Genomic DNA, 13648 nt, shown 5'->3' with positions numbered 1-13648 from the left:
CCTGCTTAGCAAAGGACGATACAGAGCACTGGACCAGAACAGAGAAGCTTAAGCTGTTGTCTGAGAATAATTTTCTCATCCCTGTCTCTCTTTCACTGCATGATTTCTAAATCTGTGTTTAAAATGCAGAGAAGCAAGACATCTTTGGCAGAAGCCTCCAACCAGCTTTCGTTTCCCCATTTCCAAGAAAGTGCTAGCGACGGCCGCCCCATCTGTCCAGCCTCAACCTGAGTTCACAAGCACACACAGGCTAACTAACGGGCGGCTTCTAGAACCATCTGTCGTATTTCTACTTCTCTCGCTCCCTGCAGCCCACTCTCCTCGTCTACGAATAAAAATAACCTTTCAGATCATGTAGCCCATTTTTTTCTATATGTATGGCATCAGTGAAGTCCACGTGGGTCTCCTGTTCCTGCATATGCTCATATACGTATTTTTACTCAGACATTTAATGACCAAAACGTTTGTACACACTTTCATACACGTACACACACAGTCAGGCAGACCTGAATAGAAGTCCTGTGATTATTCTCTGGGGATAATCCTTAGTGAAGGGGGACCATGGTTACGCAGCGGGACCCGACAGTGCGCCGAGCGGACAATCTTCTCCACGTGAGGCGGAGTGCGAAATTGAAATTATTCCTGGCTTCAAGCTGCGTTCTTTACCACATGTGCATTAAGGAGGGGGAGTTTGTTTCAGCACACAATTGTTTAGTTAAGAAAATAAAGACTATGATGCTGCAAAGTGAATAACGTCAGCCAGGTGTGTGTGTGTGTGTTCCTGATCAGCTTTTAGTTGAAATTTCATATTCTTAGTAAAACCTTTACTCGGTCAAAGCCACATGCTTAGCGGCACAGTTAAATCCATGAACTTGTTTATGAGATACATTTTCTGCATATAACACGCATTTGCAGTGCAGTATCTGTCATAGGGTGACAGTTCTCATTTTTGCAGGGTCTTTGGAATCATAAACCACTCTCAGGTCCTCGAAGTTGGCAGAGCTGGCTGTTCACATCCATTTACGGTGGCAGAAAGCAGCATCAAATGTAAATGGCCTTTGCCGGATGCGAGAAATGATAAGGAAGATATATGGAGCTTGTTCCTCTCCCTCTTTCTCTTGTTTATGGAGCATAGCTCCAGTGTACGTCTTTGCACATTCGGCGCGGAGGAATCCTCCAGCAGATTTTGCTTCGTTCCACTTTGAAATGGCTGTTTAATCAAGGGGAACTAAGCACCAGGTGCTTCCCACATCCCATTCCTCACCGCTGGATGGGCATCACTTTTCCTGCCTCCCTAAACCAAAGCCAAACAAGCGCTTGCTCTCTGTGCCAGTGATATGTGACATAAGGATTTGGGGGACAGTGATAGTTGGTTGCTCTTGGCGCTGTGGCAAAGTTATGGAGAGGTTGTGCCAGGATTGTCTGGCAACGAGGCTACTTATTCCCCCTCCGGTGAGCCGAGAGGTAACAGAGGATATGGGTAAGTGAGTTTATGGGGTCTTGCCAGCAATAATTACCATCAAACCAGCCGATAGCACAAGAAAGAGAAAGCTAATGGGAATAACAGTACACCGAAGCAAGAAGGTGGCGAAAAGCTGTTTTCTTCTTTTATCTGTTTTTTTTTTTTTTTTTTTTTTTTTTTTTTTAACACTGCAGTCCATCTCACGGTTTTCCCCCACCTACTGTTTCTCTTGTAATTGGTCCAGGCATTGAGAACAGTCGGGAGTGAGGATGATTACAGGGCAGCGTTAGGATGGAGATGAAAGAAAAGATGAAACGTGACCCCATTGACCCTTGGACCTGTCCTCCTTTGGCCCACTCAAGGCAGTGGCTACAAAACAAGGGGACACTAATCCTTTCCAGGTGTTGCGCCAGTTTAGCGGGCACACGCAGACACGAATACATGCACATGTACACACGGTTCTGCGCAGCGGCACGTCTCAATACGGCAGCGGGACAGTGGGAATGCAGGTGGCAGCTGGGATACAGGGAGGCAGAGGAGGCGTAGACACACACACACACACACACACACCACAATACTGTAATCCTGAAATATTGATGCTCTGTGCCATGGCTCATTGCAGGCCGCCTTGGCAATTCACCAGCTCCCTACGGCACACACAGGCTGGAGACACCGGATCCATGTATATTGAGTTTCACTTTGTTATAGTTATTATGTATGTACATCTCTCATGCCGGATCAGAGCCTGTGGTCCAAGCGAAGGTGTTAGCCAATCATGATGCACTCCAACGCACCCCGGCCCTGCATTCAGTCACCCTTTATTGTAACCTGATCCATTTTGAGCTCAATGGCCGGACTGTAGGGGGGGGAGGAAATGAGTCCGGTCTTATTCCAGGCCAGAGCAGGTTCACTTGGCATCAATCCAGCTGGATCATATAAAGACTTTTAATTGGGTTTCTTGTGTTAGGGTCTCTTGGATTATTGTGGTAATAAAGACAGCCTGCAGATTGGGGCTATAGATTCCAGAGCGCAATTCATGTTCCAGCAATTATGTTTGTTTAACAAAGTCCTATTCATTAGGAGACACCGTCCTTTGTGAAGTGAATTTTTCATGGTCGTGGTAATCGCATTTGTGCGTGACACTCACAGTGATAATCGTGGCTTTGTGCTGCTTTTATTTATTTATTTACTCTGTTTATTTGTTTGTTTTTCAGAACGGAATCTGTGGCTGAGAAAATGCTCACAAATTGGTTCACTTTTCTGCTGTACAAATTCCTCAAGGTAAGCTTGTGTGTGTGTGTGTGTGTGTGTGTGTTTGTGTGTGGATACGTTGTGTGTGTGTTGCCACGTATTCAGGTCTGGCTAGCCTAAATGTAATCATTAAGAATCATCCATTAAAATTGCAGAAAAATATTGAGATTAGCTGTAGGCCAATATGCAAAGAAAAGAGATCAGTCACCCTTCAAGGTCATTTGGCACATGCACTGTTGAGTCAAGTGAAGTCCTGCGGGAACATTGGCATTGATGCACTGCAGGTGTTTGTCAGAGAGAGTGTGTGTGTGTCTTCTGTATAAATGTGTAGGTGTGTATGTACATCTGTATGTGAGTGTGCCTGCATGCACTTTTAATCAAAGAGGGTTTAAAGTTGGCTGAGTCTTGCTGACTTTGGCGTTTTTCTGTTCCTATAATGAGACAGTCGGCTTAGCAGGTGCTGCTCAATTCTACATATAGCACTGTGACCGTCAGCACCGCTGTGGCCCTTTCTAGCACTTGTCATTAATCTCTTAATAAACACATCTGCTGCAATCAGAACATGGCATGTGCAATTTCGCAGTTTACAGAAATTTCCCGAACTCTGGAATGTACAAAGCAGGCAATAAATTCTGGAAGTCAAGGCTGTTTTGTCCAGTCTGGTTTAACGGATTAGACCTGAGTGAATGAAGCCGAAACATCACTCGAGAGTTTCAGGATTCATTTAAGCTCAAATTGGACTCTACTGTAAGAGAAGGACTTTATTGTGACCTCATCCATGTGAAACCATAACATTATTATTGTAGTCACAGCACATTGATTTGAGTATTATTGAACAGTGCTTGACCAGGCGCCCAGACCACTAGTCGGTTTTATAGTCCATTTCTCATTTCAACAAGCGCATTTTGCCCAAATTCAAGCTAGAGACACTGCACTTCAGCTTATTTTCTAGCTCCATTGTTTGATCTTTGTGTTTTTTTAACATTTCAAAAAATGGTTAACCGATAATGTTTACCTATATGCTTCATTGTCCCTGCCACAGTAAAATCTAAATGTTCAAGTTAAATAAAAACTATTTATGTTATGTAATTGTACAGATGTGACCATTAAGAATGCCCCTTTTTTTCAGCAAAATTTTAAGGCAGGCTAAAAATGCAACACTTTTTTCCCATATTGAGTGAAACTGTTGCGTCAGTTGAACACACTAGTGCGCCACAACTGTAAAGCTCCTTTCAAAATGTCTATTACTGTTACTGAATGAGGGAATGACAGCCCACGTTCTCTGTAGGTGGTTGGTATGAAATTTAAGAGAGTGAAAGTGACAGTGTCTTTTTTTTTCCTTGTGAAGGAGTGTGCCGGGGAGCCCCTCTTCTCTCTTTTCTGTGCCATAAAGCAACAAATGGAAAAAGGACCCATCGACTCTATCACCGGAGAAGCCCGCTACTCACTCAGTGAAGACAAGCTCATCAGACAGCAAATTGATTACAAGACTCTGGTAAGGCTTGAACCACACTGTGGGTGAAGAAAAGAAAGAGGAACGATTCTGGAAGGGTAGAGAAGGAGAGGAGTAAACGAAAATAGGAAAAAAGGAAAAGACGAGGATAAATGGGTGAGAAGGAAGCATTCAGAAGCAGACAGGTGTGGAGGCAGAGAGAAGGGTAAGGTAATTTGTTTGGGTTGACGCAGCATGTGATGCCCACAGTCTTCACGCCTGACAGGGAACACGCAGGCTCGTTATGACCTTTGACCCGTCTGCTGTCCTGTGGTGATTGGCAGTGTTGTGTTTGGCTGGCCACTGTGACAGGCATGAGCTAAGCCCGTGTTGTCAGGGCTGCATGTATGCCAGGACGGGCTGTTGACTGGGACTGCACGTCAGGAGGGTAATCTGTATTCTGTGTGAGACTAAGAAAACAAAAGAGGAGGAATGTGGCGAATAGTGTCATCTCTTGGCATCCGACCCATTTCTTTGAACACCACACTGATTTGATGACTGTAGGAGCCGTTTCAGCTTCATCATTCTGTCTTCACTTCCAAAACACTTAAACGGCTGCAGACTCTCAATGCAAGCCACTACCAATACCACATTCTGCCTTCCCTTCAAAGATATTGAGGACATTTTCCAGTCAATCATTTCTTACACGATTGTTATACTGGCCAATCTGCATTCACAACAACTAAGCAGTGATCTGAAATTCTTCATACTATTTTTATTTCTTCTACACACATTTCCCGTTATAACTTCAGGGCACCTAGATACAGATCTTAAATCTGGATTAAAGTTTGGTTTTGTTTTTAATGCGAAAGCTTTTCTGACTGTGTTTTTTAGTCCAAGAAAGGGCTTAGCGTTGGCCTTTATTGTTTAGAGGTTATTCTGTGGGGAAACGCGCTCTATCCTTTTAAAGGTCTGACAAAGCCTTTCCTTACAGCCCACACACAGTGCATTTAATTGTATTGATTCTGGTTTTGGTCCTTCAGGAGAGTCCATTATACTACTGGACTGTAAGTAAATGAGCTCTTTTGCAGTGTGCGGGTATTTTATCATAACAGACGCCAACAAGGACCTTCACAGCTTTTATATACCAACTTTGAGCTATGCAATTACGTCTGATGATGATGACAGTGCCATTGGTGGTGTTAATGACGGCTATCATGGGAGACAGAGAATCTAAGATGAGGAAAATTAGTGTGTTAATTGCATACTTTTGCAGGCTGAGGTGAGTGCAGTGACTGCTCCCTTAGGGTGGCCAATGAGATTTCACGTTTGCGTTGTTACACCCTGCTGACTACGTACACTCATTTAAAAGCTCACCTTTACAGGTTAGACTAGACACCATTGAAGTAAGATCTTTTAGGTGTTAAGCTTAGATCCTGGACCAGTCACTATGGCATAAGTAGATATATACTGTACATGTTACAAGCTCTTCATATAGCTTGGTTAGACTTTTTAACTGAAACTTGTTCTCATGTTTCTTTGGCTTACATAAACAGATGCTTTTTAGCACTATTTAAACTCTTAATACTTTTTTTAAATCATGCAGGAAGATAATTATCAAATATTACATTTAGAGCCTCATAAATATTCATGCGTCTCCCACACGTGTGCTAATTGGTGTTATTTTGTTCTGTGTTGTGTAGGTGGTGAACTGCATGCATCCAGACAATGAGAAGAGCCCAGAGGTGCAGGTGAAGGTGCTGAACTGTGACACTATCAGCCAGGTGAAAGAGAAGATCTTGGATGCCATCTACAAGAATGTCCCCTACTCGCACAGACCAAAAGCCTCTGACATGGACCTAGGTAAGACTAACATTAGATGCCTTTACCCTTTAACATCTGTTTTCCTCATCAGCTCTTCATTTGCTCTTGGACAGGATATTCAATGTGTGAATCAATGACATTGACTTTTGTGGAATGATGGGTTAAATGTAAGTGATTGGTGCTCATTATATCAGTATCAGCCTATCTCAAAATCTGTTATTTCTCCTTTGACAGATAGGGTTCTAGGGTATGATGGTGATAGAGGTTCAATGGACCTATACTTTACCTAAGTGGCTTTCACAATCACATAATGCTAAGGATTCATGTGTCCTTTGGAATTTGAACTTGAAACCTTTGGAACTACAATTATATTGTACATGTACCTTTCATCTACAAGTTACACTATATTTTATATCACTCATATTTAGTTTTCAAAGCAGGTTTTACATCCTCTAACCAAATTGCAATTTTTAAAATTGAGAATTCGGTCATTAAAAGATGTTTTGAAAAATCCCTTCTTCTTTTTTTCAAACCTCCATACTTGTATAAGTCAAACAGATTTTGCAATGACATAAGGGTTAATTAGGGATGACAGAATTCTCGTGTTTAGGTATAAAGTTAATTGGAGATGCCTAACTTTAAAGTTCATCAGTCCTGGCTTGTAGAGTCTGAACTGACAACCTACTCATTACAATTCCATCACTTTAACCACTAAGCTCTTCCCGCCCCCATGCATGTGTTAAACATACATGCCGATAAACAAATATCAGCTGTGACAGTATGCAAGTTTATTTATACACACCTAATTGACAGGTTGAAGCATCTCACAGTTACTGGGAAAAAATAGGTAGGCTTATCTGTGCAGATCCATTTTTACACAAATTTCAAATGAGAATTTGATTGTTTATTCTGTAAACTGTTCTTTCCACACTGACTAGGCTAATCTATTTTTCTATTTTAGCATATTTCTCAAGTCACAGCTTAACATTAGTCTGTCCTTAAGGGATTAAGACCATAAGTGAAGAAATAATTTCACCCTCTTTGACATACTCTCCTGTGTAAAATGTTTTTATGGGCCCCGCAGGGCGAGCGTGTTGTTTTATTATTGTTTTATTAGGGGGGAGAATTGGACTGTGTCTGTGGAACTGTGTGTGAGTGTGTTGTGAGATAAAGCAACGGGCGTCCCTGGTTGAGAGGAGGCATTTCGGCATTCCATAAACAGATCTCAGGGTCTCCTGAGCCCCGGCATACACTCCAGCCCTGATCCGGGGGCCAGATAAATATAATGGGTAATAGGAATGAGGTAGCCTCCATCTCCTCGATCCCTCTGAGACAGATTGGACCGGAGTGTTTCTGTCCCTTGCCTTTGTTTTTAATTCTCTCTGTCACAGTCCCCTGAGGGCAGGGATGGAGGGAGGAAAGATAGAGAGAAGAAGGAGAGAGTGATGCAGACAAATCAATGCACTTCAGCCCATCTCAGTCTCTATTTTAACAATCTCTTTGGCTTTATTCTCTATCCAGCTATATCCTGCTGTTGTTGCTTTCAGCCCTATTTATTTTCATTTCTATCGTGTCCTTTTAAGTTTATTTTCTTTTTTGTAGTTTTTATCTTTCTTTTGTTCTTCAGTTTTTTTCTACTAGTTTTCTTTTAGCTTCTATTCTTCCCTCTGTTTACTTTTCTGTTCGAGTCGAGGCTCATTTGCATGTTTATAGACAGCACTGTAGTGAGATATAAAACAATGGTCGGGCCTCTCCTGGAGATTTGAAGTTATTCTCATCACCCAGAGACATGTTTCATCATCTTGCCTGTGATTGCTGTTTTGCTTTCCTGGTTGGGATCAGAGCAAAAGATAGCAGCAGGCGGCGTGAAGAGGCCTCACTCCTCTAGCGTTCCAATCATACATTCATTTGCAGCGGAGGGGAGTCCAAAAAAAAAAATGAGAGAGACGTCTCTCTTGTTCCTGGCCATGTTATCCGTACATCACATCGCAAAGGGATATGTTTATTTCATTCAGCACTGATTCCCATCGCATCGCCGTTTTACGTTGCTGTTTTTGCTGAGGCTGCAGACAGTGGCTGGTGGATGCTGAGGGGAGGGTGGGAGAATATCTTCGTGTTTTGTTGTGCATCTCTAGTGAGCTCAGTAACTACAATAAGAGCAAGCTCAGCGGGAGGCTTAACGCGGTCGATCAGGGCCGTTTGGGCTCAGGATGCTCGACCCACTACAGATGAAAAAGGAAGTGGCTTTCAGCAGTGGCTGTAATCACGCCCATCGATCCACTGGCCACGAAGGCCCGGCTCTCTAACAAAGGGCAGAAGAGATTAATTTACCTTTCCTTTCCTTCTTCCTTTCTCAAATGCTCTTTCACGTACCCTTATTTTCTCTCTCGTTTTTTTCTTTCTCCTGCTCTCTCTCTCAGTATAGACTTTGTCCCTTGCCTCTTTTCTTTTATTGTTCCTTTTCGTTTTTAGGTTTTAAAAGAAGTCATTTTTTAGCTCCACTTTTTCTTCCAAAGCTGAAGAAAGAGGAACATTTTTTAAGATTGACGTGTACTCCAAATAGCAGCAAATTTATCATCACAATAGGTGTGCCTGCTTGAATGTGAAAGCTTACAGTGGCTTAATTCATTGAAAATATTGCTTGTACCAAACAAGTTTTTGTGTTTGGAAAACTTTCAATGTCTAATTAATATTCAGAGACAACTATACAAGATATTTACCTCTGTAAAACAGTTAATATATTTAATTAGAGATTAAAGGAAAGTTAGTGATTTAATGTAAGATTCTGTGTTCATCTGCAAACATATGCTGTAAAGCTGCATTGAAACTATCTCTGGAAAAAGTGGTATGTGAATGGAATTTAATTGGTTCTTCTGCACTTTCAAAGTTACTTTGAGTATTAATCACTGGATGTTGTCAATGTGTTCTTATTGCAGAGTGGCGTCAAGGCAGAGTAGTACGAGTTATCCTTCAGGATGAAGATGTTACGACAAAGATCGAGGGTGACTGGAAAAGACTCAACATGCTGACTCACTACCAGGTAAGATCCTGTGTATCCAGTATTCTCAACCAGACACGTTTCTAGGTAAACTTATTCTTGTAACACGGTTTTCAGTTTTAAATTTTTACACTCAGAAGTCCAAGACATGAATGCTTCAGAAGGGGTGCATTCTTTCTTCTTTCTATCATCCCTACCATCTACTTTGAGGCTTCTTGTGAGAAGAATTGTTGAAAAGGTTGTTTGCTGTTCTAGGCTGAAATCTTTTTCTGTTAGTGTATAGAAAGATATCTGCTGTCACAAAAGATTGTTTTGAGTCTTTGAAATTTATCTTAAATCAGAAGGAGGACGAGCATTGTACCTGCTGGTTTCTATTTAAAGCAGCATCTCCAGATGTCCCAGTACATTTAATCTGACAGCAGTGGGATGCAGGTGCAGGTGGATCTGTAGCTTGACACCCGGGTTAGATGATCTAGCTAATGACTTTTGATAAACAGCTCTCTGCGTGATGCCAGTTTTGGCGTGGGCTTTCAATAATAGCGCAGATTCTGACAGAGTAACTAATACTGGAACAAAGAGATTCGAATGCGAGATGAATGTCTTTCGTGAAGCTCAGAAGTGTAATGCTCTATTTATGTTCATCTCAGATGAAACAAGGAACCTTTATGAGGTGATTAGCACAAAAAAGAATGAGCACAGAAAAGATACCCTGTGATGGTAATTGCTTTTGTTTGGTCTGTCTTAGTTGATCTAGTTTAGGGAAACGTATACACTGTTAACATTCATTGCATCTCAGCCCTATCGAACACTTTTATGCCCCTGTTGACCTCTATAATAGGGTGCAGTCAAGGCACCTTGAGGTCATTAAGAACTACTCTGACTGACAGATCACCAACGTGGTGGACAGAAACCGTGGAGTTTCAGGGGTCAGGTATGGCAATGCTGTCTCAGCAGGGGGACTGATAAAATCTGTCTATCTGCAATTATATAAACACTCAAAATGTGAGAACTGGGAGGGGCAGTTTAGGGTGGAGAGGAGACAGGCGGTGCTTCATTACGGTGTAAATAATTTCCTCCGTAAGCCGCCCTCCAAATGAGCTTTTTGAGAGAGGAGTCTGCACAGTACTTAAATTAAATGTCACGGGGCGGTGCATGGGTGCAGGGCTGCAAGCGGCAGAATGGATTAGCTGTTGATTGGAATCGGAGATGAGATAATGAAGACAGAAGTTAATTCATTTTTAGTCGGGGAGGGCATGCTATCCTTGACAAAAAAGCTATCAGACACCCTAAGCCTGTTAGAGTTGCTGAAGAGGGGGAAGAGACCCTCTGTGCACCCCGTACCATCTTCCATTTCTTGCACCACATACGTGCTCATGACTGACTTCCTTTCATTTCCAACAGCACCAAATTCCTTTGTTTAGTCTAATATACAACATGAAGTCATTCAGTGTCACACAAAATCATTAAGGATCTGCTGTATATTTGTAATGTATATCTCAAGTCATCTTTGGTACTTTGCTCCAATTTGAGGTGCTACAAATGCATCTGGCTCTGACATTAATTCTTTGATGTCTTCTTAGGAAGCTTCACATTGGGGTTGTATAAGCCCCATCTCAGATATCTGACGTGTGTCTGCATGCTATCAGGAACACTGAGACTCTCTTAAAACGTAAACTTGCCCGCAGAGGAAAGATAAAAGAGAAAATCTCAGCTGTTTTCTAAAAAGCCCCTTTTCAGGGAAATATAGCCCTTGTCTGAAGTCTGCTTTCACACAGTCATTCATCTATACTGTAAGATATATGTAAGAAATATCCATTTGATTCCGTTGAAGTTTGGACAGCTATCCTCTTGGGCCGTGGCAGTAAACGAGGACGACTTCATGTCGAGTTTGTCCGGGGAGAAATGAGGTTAAGGGTGTAAGAATAATGTCCTAATGGTCTGTAAAGCTTATATTCTCCCTCCTGCTGTGGTTTGGGTCCCCACGCAGTTCTGAGCCCACATCATCTAGATCTACACAGTCACCTCAATTAACCCTGTAACTGCCGCAGGCATCCAATGGCAAATTATGTGGATGGAGGGATGTGTGGTTGGGGAGTAGAGGCCCCCGTGTGTTAATTGAATTTGGCTTGCTAAGGCTTACTGTGGTTAGCAGTTGCTGAGGCATATAGTTAAATAGCCTGACCCATCCCACCGGAAGGGACTGGAAGATTATCCCATCCCGTCTCTCACTCATGCAGTTTAACATTTACCTAGATCTGAAATTAAAGATTTTTAGACCAATGACCCAAACTCTATGCAGCCATTAAAGTGCTGAAAACATCATACGATAATCTTTGTTTCTTTGTCCGCAGGTGCCTGATAATGCTGTGGTAGCTCTCGTACCAAAACAGGTCACTGCATACAACTCTGTGAACAACTCTACTGTCTCCAGAACCTCTGCTAGCAAATATGGTTTGTCTTCTTTTTTTAATTCTAAAATGCATCCATGTCTCAGAAATAAAATATACGGCACACTATATAAAACAATAATCAACTGAAAGGAAGTTTCTACAGCAAGTTAGGGTAACATTCCACCTGAGGTACACTAAGAACAGAAGAGGAGTTTAAAAAATGTCTTGTCATCTCACAGGGAGGTAAGAGATGTTAAATGTGTAGCGTCTCAGCCACTCACAAAAGAGAACAGGAATGAAGCTCAAACGGAATTACATGGAGAGCCAAGATAGTCTGGCAGCATACAAAGGTAAAAGCAGGGAAAATGAGTCTCTTTGCACTTGACTTCCCTCCTGAGACTCTGAATCTGTCCCTGTCATTCGCCCGCCATCAGTCCCTCGTACGATTGGGTCTGATAAAGCGCAAGATCAAAGCTCAGGGCCGTCCGAGCGCTCCCCCTACACATCAAATAGACCATTAAAATCATCTCATCTCCATATACTTTCCTGCTCTCTAAATGAGCCTTAAAGAAGAGAGAGAGTGAGTGTGACAGATGGGAAAGATAGAAAGAAAATGCCATACATCACTTCACTCTTTCAGAATTAGCTTCAAACGACATTGAGGTTCTTCTAACAGGTTCAGCAAGAGACACGTTTTGAAACACCTAGAAAGACATTTTGTGGGACCTTCACTGCTTATTAATTTAATGTCTAAACCAAATATAGGCTACTTTCACACACTCAGTGCTTATAATGAACCATTTGTGCTATAGATAAATAAGCTGCATCCGAAAGCTCTAAAGCAAGAAAGCATCAGTGCATGTCCAAATCCAAATTCTGCTTTACCTCCTGTCTCTGGACGTACTTTCTTTTGATTGAATTTTGAAGAGTGCATAGATATATCCTTCGCTGCCTTTTGACGTCCCACAATCCTGTGCGTTCCATTCCATGGCGGTTGAGCTAAACAAATAAAGACGTGTCTGAAAGTTGCATTTGGTGGTCAGTTTGTCAATGTATATTTCTGACTAACTTTTTGTACTTCTGATATTAATTCTAATGAGAAATCGGTATTATAGTAATTAAATATTAGTTTAATTATGACCAAACTTTTTTCTATTTTGTTGTATATCATTAAACCATGTCATTGCCTCAGAAGTCCTGTCCCAAATCAGTTTCATAAGGTGCCTTCCTGCAAAAACACTGCGTTTGAAGTCATTGCTTCATAAGGCAGCCCATGCTTTCAGATGCAGCCCTAGTTTGGTTCATACAGAATATCTCAACACTCACTTTCAAAATTTGGTCAAGTCTTAAATATTTGAACTCCAAATTGAGGCATTGTGAACATAGCCTCACTGAGATCAGCACCAGAGAAAGAAATGCAAATAAACACACTCAATATCATTCCTTTCCTGTTCTTCTTTACCTGAAGGTGTTATTGTCTTTCTTTATCAGGATCCTGCCTCTTTCCCCTGGAGAGATTGATTTCTGTTGCATCTGCCACTGTGAACCGTTTTTTTATCTTACCAAATCAGGCCTTTGCCAATCAATTTTTTTTCACACTGTGTAAACATTCATTGAGCTCTGTGTTTTTTTAAATGTCATGGCTGATCTCTCCCTATTGGCTGAAGCATGAATATTTCATCTGGCCTGACACCTGTTCGATTTTGTGTCCGCCAAAGTGAGCGAACACGCACGTTTGCCAGAGAGAAAGTAAGCAGGAGAGCGAGGGATGAAAAATTAAGCATCCATACGTTCTAAATGATTCATATCCAATCTCGAGCACTGCACAACAAAAGGCAATGTGTTTTGTACAGATAGGAACAGATTTGAACAGCTGCATGGGACATTTGTCACCAAAGAAAGATTGAGGAGGAACCACCATCTGATGGGTCTTTGTCTTTTCACTCCAACAGAAAATATGATCAAGTACACAGGCAGTCCAGACAGCCTGCGTTCCCGCACACCAATGATCACACCTGACCTGGAGAGTGGCGTCAAGGTGTGGCATCTGGTGAAGAACCATGAGCATGGAGACCAGAAAGAGGGAGACCGTGGCAGCAAGATGGTCTCAGAGATCTACTTGACTAGACTGTTGGCCACCAAGGTAAATTCTGCCGCTCTGTTTAATATTCCAGACATTAGACATGCCATAACGTATTGAACGGCCCCAAAAAGGGTTGAATTTGTCAACAGAGCTAATCCTATCTGAAACATGCAAAGCTTCTAGAATGAGATCAAATGGCAAGATTGTG

At 42.0% G+C, this 13648-nt stretch overlaps 1 protein-coding gene across 5 annotated transcripts in view; it reads left to right on the top strand.

The window, feature by feature from the left end:
* plxna4 (plexin A4) overlaps positions 1 to 13648 on the top strand; it is a 190967-nt gene that overhangs the window by 163914 nt on the left and 13405 nt on the right. For all 5 annotated transcript variants that reach the window (XM_043237068.1, XM_043237066.1, XM_043237070.1 and 2 more), the window contains 6 exons: positions 2677 to 2743; positions 4062 to 4208; positions 5849 to 6008; positions 8906 to 9009; positions 11319 to 11418; positions 13310 to 13500. In XM_043237068.1, coding sequence (XP_043093003.1) covers positions 2677 to 2743; positions 4062 to 4208; positions 5849 to 6008; positions 8906 to 9009; positions 11319 to 11418; positions 13310 to 13500 — 769 coding nt within the window. The remainder of the gene's footprint in view (positions 1 to 2676; positions 2744 to 4061; positions 4209 to 5848; positions 6009 to 8905; positions 9010 to 11318; positions 11419 to 13309; positions 13501 to 13648) is intronic.

The sequence above is a fragment of the Puntigrus tetrazona genome, chromosome 4, assembly GCF_018831695.1.
Source record: "Puntigrus tetrazona isolate hp1 chromosome 4, ASM1883169v1, whole genome shotgun sequence".
In the NCBI taxonomy this organism is placed as follows: Eukaryota; Metazoa; Chordata; class Actinopteri; order Cypriniformes; family Cyprinidae; genus Puntigrus; species Puntigrus tetrazona.
This window is presented reverse-complemented; position numbering and strand designations above follow the sequence as displayed.